The sequence below is a fragment of the Bos indicus x Bos taurus genome, chromosome 11 (genome assembly GCF_003369695.1).
Source record: "Bos indicus x Bos taurus breed Angus x Brahman F1 hybrid chromosome 11, Bos_hybrid_MaternalHap_v2.0, whole genome shotgun sequence".
In the NCBI taxonomy this organism is placed as follows: Eukaryota; Metazoa; Chordata; class Mammalia; order Artiodactyla; family Bovidae; genus Bos; species Bos indicus x Bos taurus.
In genome coordinates, this window is record NC_040086.1 from 93,479,705 (window position 1) to 93,499,537 (window position 19,833).

Below are 19,833 nucleotides of genomic sequence, written 5' to 3' on the forward strand. Positions count from 1 at the left end.
TAAGCATTTTCTTGCTTACACTTAGCGGTGGGGGGGTGGGGGGGAAATCACATATCCTTCAGAACCAAAATAGGAGCAAAATATTTCAGCATATTTTACCAATTAAAAAATTAATTCAATTTAAGTATGAACTTTCCACAAAAACTAAGGTTTCTAGGATATTCAGTTCAGTATCCTCAATACACTCAATATTTGACCTTATTATTTTAAAATCAAAAGCACGTGGAAAAAAAAGTTTTGTTTTGTTTTGTTTTCAGTTAAATACACACACATTTTACAAACTGCAAAACCTTCAAATCATTACTTAAAGAACTGGTTCAGGCCTTTAAAACACTGAGCTTCAGGTAGAAGGCTAGAGAAAAATTACATAATTTCAAGTTCAAGGTCACCTTAGCCATTTGTATCAGTTTGCTAATACCAGTTTTATTAGAAAATATTATTTATGAGCATTCTCTCCTTTGTATTTAATAATTTATGGACTGCAGGCTCATGGGGCTCCATCTTGTGGTTTAAAGGGCTCGTAATAAATCTGAACTCATTCGCTTTGCTTAAATAGTAGAATGGCATCTTCAGCTGATGCACTGGAGCCAAAAATTAACACCACTGTTTTTACTTGCCTTCACTGTTAATAGTTTCAACTTTAAATAACTGAGCTCTTCGGTAACTAAATTAAGGAATTATAAATGATAACCTACCATGGTTTTCTATAGTATTTTAGCTTCTTCTTCCGATCCTTTCCCCTCTTTCTTGTCGTCTTCACTAGACACTGCTTTGTGTGACAGTACCTCCTCATAAGCCTGAGTCCCCTGATGGCTCAGAGTCAATATGGCAAAGATATCTGAAGGCTTGTTCTCTAGAGTACACTTGCAAGAGAAAAAGAAAAACAACTTTTCAAAAATGCTTATTTATGATTAGTTTCATATCAGAGGGTGAAACCCATAAACATATTACTGAATAAAACAGAACAATCTTCATAGTGGAAAATTACTTATTTTAAACAAAAGCTAGAACATCCTTTGAAGGCCTGGGCCCAAGAGCCTAAGTGATATGACCAGAGAAATAACTAGTTGTATTCAATGAGATGAATATATTAACAAACACAGATTCAGTAAAGAAATACAACCAGAAAATGTAATACTACTATTGGTGGGGAAAATGTTGCAATTAACCATGAGATTTTCAACAGAAATTGGCATCAGTCAGGCCTATCTGAAAAGTAGATAAGGACACCTGGAAATATAACACTTTTGCTTGTAACCAAGAGGCTTTTCCATTTGACACTGCCATCAGACTTACAATATATGTTGGAACAATATCTCTTCTTTAATCATTTCAGGCCTAAAATTCAGCATGCTTTTTTGGCTCTCCTCTCCTAACTCCCTAGAGACCTTACTGCCCTCTCAAACTATATGCAGTGCTATGCCACACTGCTGAATATTCACTCAATCCTTATTTCATTACCCATGAATGGCTGTCACCAGAATCCCACGCATATTTCTGCCCAGAGGCCTAAGACTCATTCTATTACCCCTATGTTCCACTTTTGAGATTTTATTCCAGGTAAGGTAAAAATAAGCTTTTCTGAACACTGCTGAGGTCCTTATATACAAGCCAGCTGTAAAAAATAAAAAAAGAAAGAAAAAAAACTAGAGACTATTAAAATAGAACATATACATTACATGACTATCAGGAGAAACACACACACAGAAGACATGAACACCCACGAGAAGCAGCTTCCTCTTCATCGCAGTGTTCTGTGTGTTGTGCTGTGTTGTGTGTTCAGTCGTGTCTGACTCCTCGCAACCCCATGGACTGCAGCCCACCAGGCTCCTTAGTCCATGGAATTTTCCAGGCAAGAATACTTCCTTTAAATTTTCCCTTAAACAAGGAAATCCCCTTTTTACTTTCATCTACAATAATTTCCTAACAGTTACTCTCTTAAAGAAAAAAAGATCCTTTTTGAATTTTTAGGACCAGCAAAGTTAAAGGTGACATTTAACTCTACCCAATACTACAAATGAAAAAAACAGATCCACACTCAGTCAAATGATACTAAGTTATGACCTACATGCAACACAATTCACATCTTATAACCAACTTCCCTGACTCTGACTTACAAAATCCACCTGAAATAAGCCAGTGAAGATTGAGTTTTTTATGTTACATAACAACTAATTATGGAAAGATTGAGGGTAGGAGGAGAAGGAGACAACAGGATGAGATCATCATCAACTCAATGGACATGAATTTGAACAAACTCTGGGAGACAGTGAAGGACAGGTAAGCCCAGCATGTTGCTGTGCATGGGGTCACAAAGAGTCAGACATGACTAAGCGAATGAACAAAATAGATGGAACTTAGATTATTCCATATATCAAATCAAAGAGGGAACATACATGTACTGCAAATCACAGGGCCCTTTTGTACAACAAAGTTAAGACACAAACTAAAACATGATCAATGGTAAGAGACACTTCAAAGACCACCCTGTCACTAGAATTTTATCTTTTGTATAAAGATCAAACTATACTATTTAGAGTTTTTTGCATTTCCCATTTCCAACCTTACTCCATTCTAGAGGATTCAACCATTCAGTACTTGGCTGTGAATCCTGCAGCCAAAGACTGCTGTACATTTACATAAGAACTGAAAACAAAATCCACAAGCTGCTCTCTATAAAAAGGTAAAACCAGTAAGTCAAACATATTATGAAAGTTGGCTGAAAACAGAAAAAGAGAGAAGAATGCTAAGTAAAAGTTGATGTAGTGGGACTTGCCTGGTAGTCTAGTGGTTTAAGAATCAACCTTGCAAAGCAGGGGATGCAGGTTTGGTCCCTGGTCAGGGAACTATGATCTCACATACAATGGAGCAACTAAGCCCAAGTTATGCAAGTACTGAGCCTGGGTGTTCTACCCATGTGCCACAACTAAGAACAAACACAACCAAAAAAAAAAAAAGCTGACATAGTGGAGAAATTATGGATCACCAACAGCACTTTTCAGTCATTAGTATGGAGAGTAAACACCCTACCCAAACATCAAGCTCTGGGCCCTATTTGCCACTGTTATTCAACAGTTTTAGAAATCCTAGCCACAGCTATCAGAGAAGAAAAAGAAATAAAGATAATTCAAATTGGAAAGGAACAAGTAGACCTGTCACTATCTGCAGATGGCATGGTACTATACATGGAAAAGCCTACACACATCACCAGAAAACTATTTTGTTGTTCAACCACTCAGTCATGTACAACTCGCTGGACTGTACATGGAACCCCACGGACTGCAGCACCAGGCCTCCCTGTCCTTCACCATGTCCCAGAGCTTGCTCAAACTCATGTCCATTAAGTCGGTGATGACATCCAACCATCTTTTTGTCTGTCGTCCCCTTCTCCTCCTGCCTCAGGGACTTTTCCAATGACTCAACTCTTCACATCAGGTAGCCAAAATACTGGAGCTTCAGCTTCAGCATTAGTCCTTCCAATGAATATTCAGGGTTGATTTTCTTTAGGATGGACTGGTTTGACTGACCTCTGTGCAGTCCAAGGGACTCAAGAGTCTTCTCCAACACCGCAGTTTAAAAGCATCAATTCTTCTGCACTCAGCCTTCTTTATGGTCCAACTCTCAAATCCAAACATGACTACTGGAAAAACCATAGACTTGACTATATGTGACCTCTGTGGGCAAAGTGATATCTCTGCTTTTTAATACACTGTCTAGGTTTGTCATTATTGTTCACTATATTAAAGATAGACAAATACAAAATAAGAAAAAGATATCTCACTGATACACCAAGAGGATTAGTAAATACAGACTTATTTATCATCTGTTCTGTACTTGGTACTGTACTTGATAGTACAGGGCATACGAAAATGAACCAATTCAGATACATTAAAAGAAGAGCAAACACATATAAATTCAATAATTCTTCCAAATCCCTTCAAATAAACTTTTCCTACATGGTGGCATTAAGTTTCTGTACAATACTAACTTGAAAAAAAAAAATACTGAATTTCAGTATTTTCCTCTGGAAATTTCCTTTTATTTTCTATATTAAAAAAGCACATATGAGAAAGCTAAACTGGATAACCCATAAATTACATATACCTACTCCAAAAATCCAGCTTTTCATTCCTACCTGGAAACACCTATCATGATGAAAAAGTTCAATCCCACCACATCATTTGAAGCCTTGCAACACTGGACACAGGCAAAAAGGTCCCTACTCCACTAATAAATAGTGTACACAAAGACGGCAGGAAAGCTGCACTCCTAACATAAGAGGCACTGCGCAAGCCGGCTAGGTCAATCAGAAAGCTTTCTGAGCACTTACTGTCAGTGAGCAGAATGGAAAAGATGTTCTTAAGTAACCTGTTCAAGGAAGTGGTAACTAGAAAACACATCTCCTCACCAAAGGCACACACACTAGCCCTTCCCCATTCCTGACAACAGGGACAGAATGACAGAGCTGTATCCCCCAGTCAGATGACTCATTTGGTTAAAGAACCAATAATTCAGTGCATCTCAACAAGTCTTCATTGAACATCTATAATAATCCAGCCACTGCTCTAGGCGCTTAGACTGGATCAGTGAACAAAACAGACAAAAATTCCCACTCTTCTAAGTCCAGAGGGTGGGAAACAACCAAAAAACAATAAATGTAAAAATAAATAATCTAAACAGTATGTGAGAAAGTGTGAAGCCCTATGGGGAAGAAAGCAGGGGACAGCACAAATACGTGCAGATACTACACACAGGAGGGTAGGATTGTGGTTGGTCTTCATTGAGAAGCTGATGCCTGAGTAAACCTTGATGGGGAAAGGGCATGAGCCATGCAGAGATCTCAGGAATGAGTATTCCTGGCAGGGGAAAAACAGTGTACCTGGTCAGATGGAGACACAACAAGGAGACCACTGTGGTTGGAAGGCTGAAGCAGGGTGAGTGAGGAGAGAAGGGCAGTGAGGACTGCGGGTGGAAGTAAGAGACCAGACCACACAGGGCAGAAGATGGCAAACTTTTTCTTTAAAGGACCAGATAAAAAGTACATTAGGCTTTGGAACCAGAAGGTCTCTACTACTCAACTCTGCCTCTGCACTGCAAATGTAGCCATAAGACAGTATGCAAACAATTGGGTGTGGCGGTATTCCAATTCAACTTTTATTTATAGGCACTGAAATTTCAACTTCATCTAATGTTATTTCACAAAATACCAGGTTTTTTTTAACAATTTAAAAACATAAAAATCACTCTTAGCCCACAGCTCATGCAAAACAGGCAGTGGATCAAAGAGGTCCCAGGGCCATAGTTTGTCAACTCCTAATACAGGAGGTCTTTCTAGTCACTTTAAGGATTATGGCTTCTATTGAGTGAGACACCCTTAGACTGCTTTGAGTAGAGAAATGACAATATCTGACTACGTCTTAAAAAGATCACCATGATTGCTATGTTGAAATACATAGTAAAGAGGGCAAGGGTGGAAGGAAGGGTATATCACTAAGAGTTTAGCAATCAGAGTATGGATACATTCTGAAGGGAAAGATGGTAGGTCTTCTTAATAGAATGGATGTGGAGTGGGAGTGAAGTGGAGGCCTTAGGACTGACTTCTAGGTTTTTGGTTTGAGCAACTGAGTTATGGAAGGTGCATGCAGAGGCAGTTTTGGGATGAAGATCAGGAATTCAGTTTTGGACATGTTGAATTTGAGATAATTATTAGATAGCCAAGGAGGTAACTGGATATGAACCTAGAGTTGAGAAGAGAGGTCTAGATCACGATACAAATTTGATGCTTTTCAGCATATAGGTAGTATGTAAAGCCACAAGATCACCAAAGGATGATGATTAATGAACATGGAAAAGGAAAAAGAGGCACAACTAGAGTCAGCAAAGTGGCCTGAGAGATAGGAAAATGAAGACTGTGCTCTTCTAAAAGTCAAGTAAAGAAAACATGAAGCAAGCTCCTGATATAGCATAAGAATGGAAATCCTAAGTCTGACTCCTTCTTTTACTACTAAGGATGTTTATAATTCAAAGATTTGGAAGTCTTGTACACTACTGTGTATCAGTTCAGCTCAGTCACTCAGTTGTGTCCAATTCTTTGCGGCCCCATGAATCGCAGCACGCCAGGCCTCCGTGGCCATCACCAACTCCCAGAGTCCACCCAAACCCATGTCCATTGAGTCAGTGATGCCATCTAACTATCTCATCCTCTGTTGTCCCCTTCTCCTCCTGCCCTCAATCTTTCCCAGCATCTGGGTCTTTTCAAATAAGTCAGCTCTTCGCATCAGGTGGCCAAAGTATTGGAGTTTCAGCTTCAAAATCAGTCCTTCCAATGAACACCCAGGACTGATCTCCTTTAGGATGGACTGGTTAGACCTCCTTGCAGCCCAAGGGACTCTCAAGAGTCTTCTCCAACACCATAGTTCAAGAGCATTGATACTTTGGCGCTCAGCTTTCTTTGTAGTCCAACTCTCACATCCATACAGGACCACCGGAAAAACGATAGCCTTGACTAGACAGACCTTTGTTGACAAAGTAATGTCTCTTTTTAATATGCTGTCTAGGTTGGTCATAACTTTCCTTCCAAGGAGTAAGCGTCTTTTAATTTCACGGCTGCAATCACCATTTGCAGTGATTTTGGAGCCCAGAAAAATAAAGACAGCCACTGTTTCCCCTGTTTCCCCATCTATTTGCCATGAAGTGATGGGACCGGATGCCATGATCTTAGTTTTCTGAATGTTGAGCTTTAAGCCAACTTTTTCACTCTCCTCTTTCACTTTCATCAAGACACTCTTTAGTTCTTCTTCACTTTCTGCCATAAGGGTGGTGTCATCTGCATATTTGCTGCTGCTACTGCTAAGTCGCTTCAGTCGTGTCTGACTCTGTGCGACCCCAGAGATGCCAGCCCACCAGGCTCCCCATCCCTGGAATTCTCTAGGCAAGAACACCGGAGTGGGTTGCCATTTCCTTCTCCAATGCATGAAAGTGAAAAATGAAAGTGAAGTCACTCAGTCATATCCGACTCATCGAGATCCCATGGACTGCAGCCTACCAGGCTCCTCCGCCCATGGGATTTTCCAGGCAAGAGTACTGGGGTGGGTTGCCATTGCCTTCTCCACTGCATATCTGAGGTTACTGAAATTTCTTCCAGCAATCTTGAGTCCAGCTTGTGTTTCCTCCAGCCCAGCATTTCTCATGATGTACTCTGCATATAAGTTAAATAAGCAGGGTGACAATACACAGCCTTTACGTACTCCTTTTCCTATTTGGCACCAGTCTGTTGTTCCATGTCCAGTTCTAACTACTGCTTCCTGACCTGCATACAGGTTTCTCAAGAGGCAGGTCAGGTCGTCTGGTATTCCCATCTCTTTCAGAATTTTCCAGTTCATTGTGATCCACACAGTCAAAGGCTTTGGCATAGTCAATAAAGCAGAAATAGATGTATTTCTGGAACTCTCTTGGTTTTTCGATGATCCAGCGGATGTTGGCAATTTGATCTCTACTGCGTATAGTTTTGCCGTGTTTTACTATTTACAAGAATTAATCCTCTCCTAAACTATTCTATTCCTGCTTCAGCCCATCTTTGGTGAAAACTCTGAGAACATCAAGCTCCCCTTTAAAACCTTCAATGACTACTCATTAGCTAAACAACTGGTATCCACTGAGATACTGGGTGTCACCAAGGCCCTTCATAACACAACACAGATGCAATTCTGTCCCTGTTATTTTTCTCATCATTATAGTTTCAACCAAAAAGAAAATAATGAATCTTCCCCAGAATACCATGCAACGTGCTAACACTAAACTTCACATTAACCCTTTCCCTTATCTGGACTGCAACCTCCACTCCACCATGATCTGTCCTTGTTCTAGTCATCAAATGTCCATCTCAAATCTACCCTTCCAGGAAGCCTTACTTAATACTTGAGGTTAATATAATATCTTCCTTGAGTCATCCAGTCCTTTTTCATTTATGACACTTCTCTTACTCAGTTTTCATTATTTTTATCATAAGCTCCTTAATGAAATTACTTACCTTTATCTCCACAGCATCCAGTACCATGCCCTGCACTCAGGAGAGGCTCAAAAAAATTTTGAATTTAACCCTAGATTTCTCTTTCCTTAGAGAGAGCCATAACTTAGAAGCCTCCATTTGAAAGGTCGCCTTCTCTTCCCACACATTTGCATGGCTGTCATCATTATAGTGACTTACAGGGAATTTTAGACTCTTCGTCCATAAGCACAGTTTCTACTATTTATTTGACTTATTTCACCCATCTTGGATTAATCCCCCAAACTCTCCCACTCCTTCAGGACTTTATTAGTACTTAACTTACCTCTAACTCCTGGCATAATTTTTCATAATTTCCATAACCAGATAAATGATCCTTCTAAATTCTGGACTCTCCATTGCTTCTACTCCATTCCTCCGATGTTTTCATCTCCTTTCCTACCCCAGGCACCCACTTGCCACCAGGGCTCACAAACTACTAACCCCAGCACTTTTCAGTCCCTCCATCTTTTGCATGCTCTCATTTTTGTCTTTATCTAATTGAAGTTACACAATCCATCATTTATCACTCACTTTCACCAGCAATCCCCTTTGTTATCCTATCCTGGCAAAATCCCAACCCTTTTAACTATACCCCACCAGTAACACTGGAAATTGGGGCAGGGGGTGGGGGGAATCACACAATAGTGTTTTTTTTTTTCTTCCAAATTCATGATCTAACCTTTAAAGGAATAACCAACAGTTTCCAATCCAAGCAGGGGTGGTACTGCAACCTTCAGGGATTTACAAATGTGAGGTAAAGTGTTCTGGCTGTCACAAGGTAGAACCCTGGCATTTGCTAAACATCCTGCAATGTCCAAGGAGACTCAATGAAACCAAATATTCACTTCCCACTTTCCTAAGTATAATTTCACATCTTCTTTCATCTCTTTACATCTATATCTTCTTCCCATATCCTCAGATTCCTTCTGCTTCCTTTACTGTTGTTCTTCGGTCACCAAGTCGTGTCTGACTCTTTGCGACCCTATGGACTGCAGCACACCAGGCTTCCCCGTCCTTCACCATCTCCTGGAGTTTGCTCAAACTCATGTCCATTGAAATGGTGATGCCATCCAACCATCTCATCCTTTGTCGCCCTGTTCTCCTATTGCCTTCAATCTTTCCCAGCATCAGGGTCTTTTCCAATTAAGTTCGCTCCTCACATCAGGCAGCCAAAAGTATTAGAGCTTCAGCTTCAGCATCAGTCCTTCCAATTGAATATTTGGTGTTGATTTCCTTTCAGACTGAATGTTTTGACTGCTTCCTATTTCAAGCAAAATATCAACCTTGCTATATCTTTTCCCATATATTATTCTTTCCTTCCTGTTATTACAAATAAATTGTCCCTATTCCTATCTAGTGGAAATCTCTCTACTCAAATCCTCTAGACCCCATCCCCTCAAGAATATCACTCCAGGATTTCCCCAGTGGTTCAGTGGCCAAGACTCCATGCTTCCTCTGAAAGGGATACAGGTTGAATTCCCTAAGGGACGTTTTGCATACCATGCTAGTTCTGCATGCCATGCAAGTGGTCAAAACAAAAAATCAAAAAAGAGTATCATTCCAGTCATCATCCCTGTCCTCTCGAATAACTTCTTTGATTCTTGCCTCCCCATGGCCTGTTTCTCTGCCCATCTTAGGGCATAATTCTTTGAGTTTACACTTTGGTTTCCATTTCCTCTTCTCCCATTCTCTTAAACTCACCTCAATCAGCCTCTTACCCCAATGCTTCACTCGAACAGTTCTTGTCAGGTCCCAGAGGATTTCCATGGTGTTTAGTGCCGTGAACAATTCTCAGTCCTTGCCTTTAGTCTACCTTCAGCAACGGGTGACATAGCTGACTTCTCCACATTTAAACCTTTTACCTCCCTTGGCTCCCACCCAGTACACCACTCTCTTCCTACTTCATAAATTACTCTCCTTTCTTTCTTATCTCCACAATCTAAATGTTAGAATGCCTCTGGACACAGATCTCACCTTTAATCTCTTTACTCATTCCCTTGGCAGGATCATCCAGGCTTGATGTTTTAAATACCACGTATACACTGAGGACTCTCCCAAATTTATACCTCTCTGGGTTCCAGACTCCATTCAAGTACATAACCAACATACCCACCTCAATATCTAATAAACATCTTAAACTTAATGTGTCTCAAACCAACTCCTGATCTGTCCCTCAAAAAACACACAACAAAAACAAACTTTACAAACAAAAAAAACTTTACCACTCCTGGCTGCGCCTCTCTCAGAAGCCTACTACCCCATCCTCCAAAAGCTCAGGCCAAAAACTTAGGAGAGTCATCCTTGACACCTCTTTTCCTCTCACACCCACATCTAATCCATCACAAAATCCTTCACCTTTACCTTGTACTCTTGCTTCCTCACCTTAAGTTCATTCTCAGTAACAGCCAAGACAAGGAAGCAACCTAAATGTCCCTCGACAAATGGACAAATAAAAGAAATGTGGTACATATATACAATGGAATATTGCCCTCAGTTGTTCAGTCGTGTCCAACTCTTTTGAGACCTCATGGACTGCAGCCTGCCAGGCTCCTCTGTCCATGGAATTTTCAGGCAAGAACACTGGAACAGATTGCCATTTCCTACTCCACAGGGTTTTTTCCACCTAGGAACTGAACCCACATCTCTTGCATCTCCTGCATGAGCAGGGGGAGTCTTTACCACTGCACCACCTGGGAACCCCACAACAGAACATTATTCAGCCAAAAAAAGAATGAAATAATGCCATTTGCAGCAACACTGATGGACCTAGAGATTATCCTACTAAGAGAAGTCAGACAGGCAAAGACAAATATCATATGATATCACTTATATGTGAAATCTAAAAAAATCATACAAATGAACTTACTGTAAAACAGATACAGATTCACTTACTTGGAAAACAAACTTATAGTTACCAAAGGAGAAAGGTTGGGGGGGGAATAAATTAGAAGGTTGGGATTAACCTTCTAATTTATCAGATCAGATCAATCGCTCAGTCGTGTCCGACTTTTTGCGACCCCATGAATCGCAGCACGCCACGCCTCCCTGTCCCTCACCAACTCCCGGAGTTCACTGAGACTCACGTCCATTCCTCCCCCTAAATAGGAAAAGGAGTACGTCAAGGCTGTATATTGTCACCCTGCTTATTTAACTTATATGCAGAGTACATCATGAGAAATACCAGGCTAGATGAAGCACAAGCTGGAATCAAGACTGCCGGGAGAAATATCAATAACCTCAGATATGCAGATGACAACATCCTTATGGCAGAAAGTGAAGAGGAACTAAAAAGCCTCTTGATGAAAGTGTAAGAGGAGAGTGAAAAAGTTAGCTTAAAGCTCAACATTAAGAAAACGAAGATCATGGCATCTGGTCCCATCACTTCATGGGAAATAGATGGGGAAACGGTGGAAATAGTGTCAGACTTTATTTTTTTGGGCTCCAAAATCACTGTAGATGGTGACTGCAGCCATGGAATTAAAAGAGGCTTACTCCTTGGAAGAAAAGTTATAACCAACCTAGACAGCATATTGAACAGCAGAGACATTACTTTGCCAATAAAGGTCTGTCTAGTCAAGGCTATGGTTTTTCCAGTGGTCATGTATGGATGCGCGAGTTGGGCTGTGAAGAAAGCTGAGCACTGAAGAATTGATGCTTTTGAACTGTGTTGGAGAAGACTCTTCAGAGTCCCTTGGACTGCAAGGAGATCCAACCAGTCCATTCTAAAGGAGATTAGTCCTGGGTGTTCTTTGGAAGGAATGATGCTAATGCTGAAACTCCAGTACTTTGGCCACCTCATGCGAAGAGTTGACTCATTGGAAAAGACTCTGATGCTGGGAGGGATTGGGGGCAGGAGGAGAAGGGGATGACAGAGGATGAGATGGCTGAATGGCATCACAGACTTGATGGACATGAGTTTGAGTGAACTCTGGGAGTTGGTGATGGACAGGGAGGCCTGGTGTGCTGTGATTCATGGGGTCACAAAGAGTCGGACACAACTGAGCAACTGAACTGAACTGACTATTTATAAAATAGATAATCAACAAGGATCTACTGTATAGCACAGGGAAATCTACTCAATGTAATAACCTATATGAAAAAAGAATTTGAAGGATATATGTATATGCATAACTGGATCACTTCGCTGTACATCTGAAACACAACATTGTAAATCAACTATATTTCATTATAAAATTAAAAGTTTTTTTTTAATTAGGTCATGTCATTTCTCTGCTCAAAACCTTCCAATGGCTTCTGGTTTCTGAGTAAACACCTAATAAGTGAAAGTGAAGTTGCTCAGTCATGTCCAACTCTTTGCGACCCCATGGACTGTAGCCTACAAGGCTCCGCCGTCCATGGGATTTTATTGGCGTGGGCTGCCATTTCCTTCTCCAGGGGATCTTCCCACCCCAGGGATCAAACCTGGGTCTCCTGCATTGCAGGCAGACACTTTACCGTCTGAGCCACCAGGGAAGCCCCAAACACCTAATAATGGCCTACAAATCTCCAATAATCTGATTCCCATTAACTTCTTGGTCTCACCACCCCCCCAACTGTTTGTGACCCATGCCATGGACTGTAGCCCCCAAGGGACCCTCTGTCCATGGGATTCTCCTGGCAAGAATACTGGAGTGGGTTGTCATGTCTCCTCCAGGGGATCTTCCCAACCTAGGGATTGAACCCATGTCTCCTACATTGGTGGGCTGGTTCTTTACTACTGAGCCCTTGGGGAAGCCCTCTCATAACAATGTCTATGGCCAAATCTAGATCTTCCTATAGCAAAAGCTGATAAGACAAATCTACAGGGGTGACAGAATTTGGAGGCTGAGTTCTGCCAGGTTAGAGAAACTTGGGAAGCACCTTAGACTTGCCATAGATACCCCAACACAAGTATTACTTGCCTTTTTATTTAAAATTGGAATGTTTCTGAGGAGTATTGCCTCCTGCAGTGCTTTGGGACCTTTCTAACAGTGACAGTGGCTTCAGCTTACACACTCTGATACTTTGAAAGTCTTTGGTTGTTCCCCTAGTCAAACTCTATGTAAGAATATGTCTCATTCCACTTAAAAAAAAAAAAAACTTATAATCTTTCTTGATGAGGGAGCTTCCTAGGGTCATATGTCCAACGTCAGTATTTAGTTTAAATTGAAAAAGTTGTTACTCCCCAAAGGCTAGAGCTAGAGCTAAGGTACTTTCCTGTTTAAGAGGACCAAGCAAGATTCCTTTTGTTTCTGAATATTTTAAATTTAAACAATATTTTGAATTTACAAAATAAACTTACATTTCATGCATACAAAATAAAATGTTAACAAAAAAAACTGTATACTTACCATACACAGCTTTTCTTACATATTAATGTTTTGCCAAATTTGCTTCAGATTGTTTTTCTAAGAAATAGTATCTCAGATAAGTACTGTGTGTATATCCCTCCTTGATCCCTCTTTTCCCAGGGATAACTACTCTTGAATTTTTTGTGTGTTGTGTTGGATGTTTATACTGAAAGAAGTGTGTGTGTTTCTATCTATAAATTATATGGAATATTTTATACATTTTCAAGATTAAATAAAAGCCATTATTTTGTACTTATTATTCTGCAACTTTAACCTTTTCACTCAACCTTGTTTTGAATTTAGATGGTAAAATGTATCACTGTAGTTCATTTACTGTATAGCTTATATCTTCATTTTCTTGCTGATGGACACTTAGGTTTCCAGTATTTTGTGATTATGAAAACTGCTGTAGTGAGTATTATTGTTATCTTACTGTGTTTTATGTATTGGAGTTTCTCAGAACAGTATTGTTGCTTGTAGTATTTCCACATTTTTTACTATCAATTATTACTGAATTGCTTCCTTCACTGGTTTTATCCTTTTATAATTTTACCTGCTTTGGTTTGCACAGTTACATCATGGATTCTCTAAAGCAGACATGTTTGTTGTACTGAAGAAAATATGACATATGACAATCTCATTTTACTACAGATAAGTTGAAATTTGTTTGTTTAGATTCTTGATAAATTTCTTCCTGTTTAAAAACCTTATTACAGAAATGTTTAAACCTCTACAACTGGAGAGAACCCTGTGAAATACAGAGAAAATATCTGTCATCAGTTTTCAGTAATTATTAACATATGGCCAGCCTTACTTACTTCACTCTCTCTCATCTCCTCAACTAGATTATTTTAGAGAAGATCCCAGATTTTCACTTAATTTCATCTGTAAATACTTTACTATATACACTTATCTCTGTATAGTATATATCAACCACTCTCCCAAAAGAAACCCACACTTCATTATCAACCCCCAGAAATAATTCCATGTTATCAGCTTTTCAGCATTCAAATTTTTCAATTATGTTTTTTTAGTTTTAGCTACACTATTTTTATTTATTTTTAACTGAAGGATAATTGCTTTACAGTATTATATTGGTTTCTACCAAATATCAACATGAATCTGAACTATTTGACTACACTGTGAAAATATATACTTTTAAGGAATACATTTAAGCAGTGTCGTATAAAATATACTTGTAGATTTCCGATTTATCATGGAATCATGTTTTAAACAGATGGTACCTAAAAAGTAATCTAGGGGTAGTCTAACCCTTTTACTTTTGTAAATGAAAGCATTGAGGCTCAGAGAGGTTGAAATTTATTTAAAATTGGACAGCTTACTGTAGCAGAGTTGGAATTAGAAGGCACATCTCCTGACCCTAAATCCACTGCTCTTACACTAATTACACTGTGTTGCCTGTGTCATGTTTTTCATCAGTTTTCTAAATCTAGCATTTTAGTATTTTTTCCATTGGCTTTTCATAAATATTAGACTACGGTATTGTCTGTGCAGTACTAATCTTGTGATTTACAACAGGTTGTATTTTAAAAGGAGTTTGTGAAAGGGTTGAATTATAATATCAACACTTGTGCCAAAGATATTGAGCTGTTCTGAAAAGCTGCTTGTCTCTTCTGACCTAGATACACAGTTTCCAACTGTGGCAGAGTATGCCAGAAAGTGAGAATGAGTGCTAGCAAAAGGCTGGAAATTAAATTATATTATTGAGGAATCTGATATATTTCTTCATTTTTAGCACTGTTGTATATGAAAAATTTTCTATATTGATATAAGTAATACTTGAATTTATGCAGTTTTTTACATTTAAGACTTACTGTTTATTTTGCTAAGGTGAAAACAAAATGACTTGTTTTAAAATTGGTTGTTTTTTTTTAAACATTACTCCTTATTTATAACTAGATTGCAGGTTCTGAAATCATTTTGCAAACCTAACTAAGGGAAATACTCTTGTCCATTCTGTCTCCAGATATGGTTTCTTTGTGATGCTCTGTTCTGTAGAATAACAAAAAGTCTTTTGAAAACCAAAGACAGTGTCTGAACCTTGTTTATTACCAAGGTGCCAGTTTACACTAAAGTGTGCTGTCTTGGGCACAGTAGGGCAGAGAATACTGCTTACTGGCACATTCATTCCCCCGCACCCCTTTGTTTTTTGATCAGAGTTGTCCCAAGATCTGTAAATTCTGAAGATACTCTGATGACCTTCTATCACAGCTGCTCACAGCCGCTTAGTGAGAAGACAATAAATAGGTAATGTGACACATATATTTCAGCCTTTACTTCATGTTTGATCATGATTTAAAGAACTAGATCTTTTAAAGATCACTCTGCAAAATTAAATATATACCTGCTCTTTAGACGTAGTACTATGAATTGTAAAATTGCTAGAGACCCAGCCCAAATTCTAGGGATAGCTCTAACAATGTGTGATCACAGACAATATTTAACGTCATTTAACGTCTTTGGATATTTGTGCTTTAGCATTTTAGAAGTTTATAAAAAAATTTATACCATTGTATTTTTTCACTAATTTTCAGGGTTGTTTTAAGAATAGAACGTGATGGTGTATGAGAAAATATTTTGAGAAATTCATTTGCGTTTCTCCTTGGCTGCCAGAACTGCTCTATACGTCCAAAACAAAGATTAAGCAAAGTAAAGATATCAAATGCCAGTAGTAAATCCTATATGGAGACAACAGGATCAGAGGTGTTTTGGAGGAGGGGTTGCTATTTTATATAGGATAATCAGAGTTGGGCTCATAATGAGGTGACATTTGAGCAGGCACCTAAAGAAGCAGAGGAATTGTGTGGATGTCAGGGATAAACTATTAACAGCTAGGCTTCAAGGGTGGGGATTGTGTGCATTGTTCGAGAAACAGCAAGGATAGTAGTCTGGATGGAACATAGTGAGTGAAGATGGGAATGATGGCCACATCACTTGGTCACAACAGTTGGCCACAACAGAGCACACGCACACATATTCTAATATGCTCCTCATTTTAAGTTCATTTTTCTAAACTATATTATTTCACTGTTATTCTATCATTGCAATCTCAGGACTTTAAATGTCAGCTGTAACATGAACAGATATTGGCATATGAAATGAAAAAAAGGCAGAGGATTCCTTAAAAACACAAAAGTGCTGACTACAAAATATGAGTATATTAAAATCTAGAACTTCTGTTCATCAAAAAAAATGCCCCAAAGAAAGTTGAAAGAATTAGCTACAAACTGGAAAGACTTCTGGAAAACATACATCCAACAGAAGTATCAAAAATATAGAAAGATGACTTAAAATCCAAAAGAAAAGCACAGACAACACAGAAGAAGGGGGAGAAAAAAGTCATAACCTTTTCACAAGGGGGGGAAACCACAAGACCAATAAAAATGAAAACCACTTTATATCCACTAAAGCTGTAAAAATTAAGTCTGGCAATATTAAGTGTTGAAAAGGAAATAGATCCATAAAGTCTTTTATAGACAGATGGGAAAAAATGTTTTGCATAATTTCCACAAATCAAATAATCCCATACTCAGGGATTTGACTCCTAGGTATACACAAAGAGAAACTTACACACATACAGAGACAAGACATGCACATTAACATGTTCATAGCAAAACTGCAAAAAAGCAAAATCCTGGAAAACATGCAAAATGCCCATTCACAGAAGAATAAATGAATACACTATGGTATATTAATGCATTGGATTGTTATTCAGCAATGTGAAGGAACTATAGAGACATATGGCAATATGGATAAACCTCAGCAATGCAATATTAAGTAAAAATACTATGTCCCAAATGGCTACATATAGACTATCTTTTCCAAATAAAAAGATACACTATCTAAGAATCTATAAAGATATGATAAAGCTATACACAAAACCAGAAACAAGGGAATGGTGAATACAGAATGCAAGCTGAGAATGCTATCACGGGAAGGCACTGGGATAGGGGTAGCTGGGAGAACCAATGAAGGGAGACTTCATAGGGAGAACCTATGAAGTCAGATGTAGGTTATTAAGGTTTAACTTTTGTTCTGATGGTGGGTTCACAGAAGCTTATTAAATTTTAAAAAATAATACAAAAACAGGGACTTCCCTCAGTGGTACAGTGGATGAGAATCCACCTACCACAGCAGAAGACACTGTTTTGATTCCTGGTCCAGGAAAACTCCACATGCCACAGGGGAACTAAGCCCACGCGCCACAACTACTGAACCCTCAGTCTAGAGCCTGCAGCTGCACCTGCTGAAGCGTACAGCTAGAGCCCGTCTCTGCTACAAGGAAGCCACTGCAGCGAGAAGCCACGAGTAGCAGAGTAGCGTCCACTCGCTGCAACTAGAGAAAAGACGACGCACGCAGCAATAAAGACCCAGGCCAGCCAAAAATAGATAAATTATTTTTAAAATAATAATACAAAAACAGACTATCCATTGGCAAATGAGAGCATGTCATAAACAAGGTTTATGTCTAATCCATTACCCAATTCGGTGCACTTATCCAATTTTTAAAAAAGCTTCTTAGCCTATGTTAAATTTTTTACTAAATTGAGTTTTGATCTTCCTAATTGGCGTATAATTTTTTTTATCTAAGTCAAATCCACTCAAGTGCAAACATTTATTAAACTGTTTTCCTCATGTGGATAATAAAACATATAAATTTCTGATACAGTATCCTAAGTTATTCTATTACTATGGCTAAGTCACGTAACTACGCCCTGACTCATGGTATACTCAGCACAACAGCACTTGTGAAACTGCAATGTAGTAAGTGCTCTTAGTTTGCCACATAACTAAAGGGAACAAAAACGTCCATGACCCACAGAAAATATCCGTACTTTTCACAGGATGACTTCTTGCTCACCTACCTCTTAAAATATAGATGCCAAGTAAAAAGAGTCTTCTTACTAATAAATAGCACTTTCAAGTTATTCTCAGTAATTTTACCCAACCTATCATACAGAAAAAGACAGGTAAAATGCAAAATTTCTTCCTTAACACAGATTGTCTCAGTTATCAGAAAACTTAAAATTAGGGTTTTCATAATAATTCAACAACTTAATAAACAAATGCATATGTATATATTTAATACTTCAAGGAAGAATAAGAGTATAAAAATAATTTGTTCTACTTAACCTCTACTCTGTCATGCTGCAGTCCATGGGGTCCCAGTCAGATACAACTGAGCAACTGAACTGAACTGAACCTCTACTCTACATTTTGTAATTTCCAATTAATATGGTATTTATAGAACAATATATTCACCTACCTCTGACAGAGGTTCACAAAGACAATATATAAATAACTGATAAACACTCATGAACAAATGATATTCAGATGTAAAAAGCATCCCCTCATATAAATTTCCAATGGGAAACAAACTTCAAACTTCTAAAATGATGTATTTTGTTATTAGCTGAAAAGGTTTAAAGCATTCAACCATCTGAGTAATATTAAGCAGAGAGACAGACACACAAAAGGGAAAGACCAAGTAAGGCAACACAAGTAGTGATGTGAAAAATGAATTCAGTTGTTTTGTGAAGTGTTATTATTCATCCATCCAAACACTCCCAGATCTCCTACATTTTTGCAAGATGGAGTCTTCACATCACTATCAAAGATATTATCCTTAAATAAGCAGGATAACAACATAAAAAGCAACACTGAATTAGGAATATTTCCTACTGACATTATCACTAGGCAAATACACTAATTAATGAATAAAGTTGCATCTTAATACACATTCCCCTACAACATTATACAAAGTAACTTTTTTTAATTGAAGTATAGTTGATTTACAAAGTTGTGTTAATTTCTGGTGTACAACAGGGTGATTTAGTACATCATGAGAAACACTGGACTGGAAGAAGCACAAGCTGCAATCAAGACTGCCAGGAGAAATATCAATAACCTCAGATATGCAGCTGACACCACCCTTATGGTAGAAAGTGAAGAGGAACTAAAAAACCTCTTGATGAAAGTGAAAGTGGAGAGTGAAAAAGTTGGCTTAAAGCTCAACATTCAGAAAACGAAGATCATGGCATCCGATCCCATCACTTCGTGGCAAGTAGATGGGGAAACAGTGGAAACAGTGTCAGACTTTATTTTTCTGGGCTGCAAAATCACTACAGATGGTGACTGCAGCCATGAAATTAAAAGATGCTTACTCCTTGGAAGAAAAGTTATGACCAACCTAGACAGCATATTCAAAAGCAGAGACATTACTTTGCCAACAAAGGTTCGTCTAGTCAAGGCTATGGTTTTTCCTGTGGTCATGTATGGATGTGAGAGTTGGACTGTGAAGAAGGCTGAGCGCTGAAGAATTGAAGCTTTTGAACTGTGGTGTTGGAGAAGACTCTTGAGAGTCCCTTGGACTGCAAGGAGATCCAACCAGTCCATTCTGAAGGAGATCAGCCCTGGGATTTCTTTGGAAGGAAT

General features: G+C 38.8%; 1 protein-coding gene across 4 annotated transcripts in view; it reads right to left on the reverse strand.

The window, feature by feature from the left end:
• The window catches only part of STRBP (spermatid perinuclear RNA binding protein), a 151,956-nt gene that overhangs the window by 73,161 nt on the left and 58,962 nt on the right, over window positions 1–19,833 (reverse strand). For all 4 annotated transcript variants that reach the window (XR_003513489.1, XM_027556221.1, XM_027556219.1 and 1 more), the window contains exon 2: window positions 696–863. Coding sequence is in view for 3 of the 4 variants with exons in the window: in XM_027556221.1 (XP_027412022.1) it covers window positions 696–698 (3 nt within the window). In the remaining variant the exon portion in view is untranslated. The remainder of the gene's footprint in view (window positions 1–695; window positions 864–19,833) is intronic.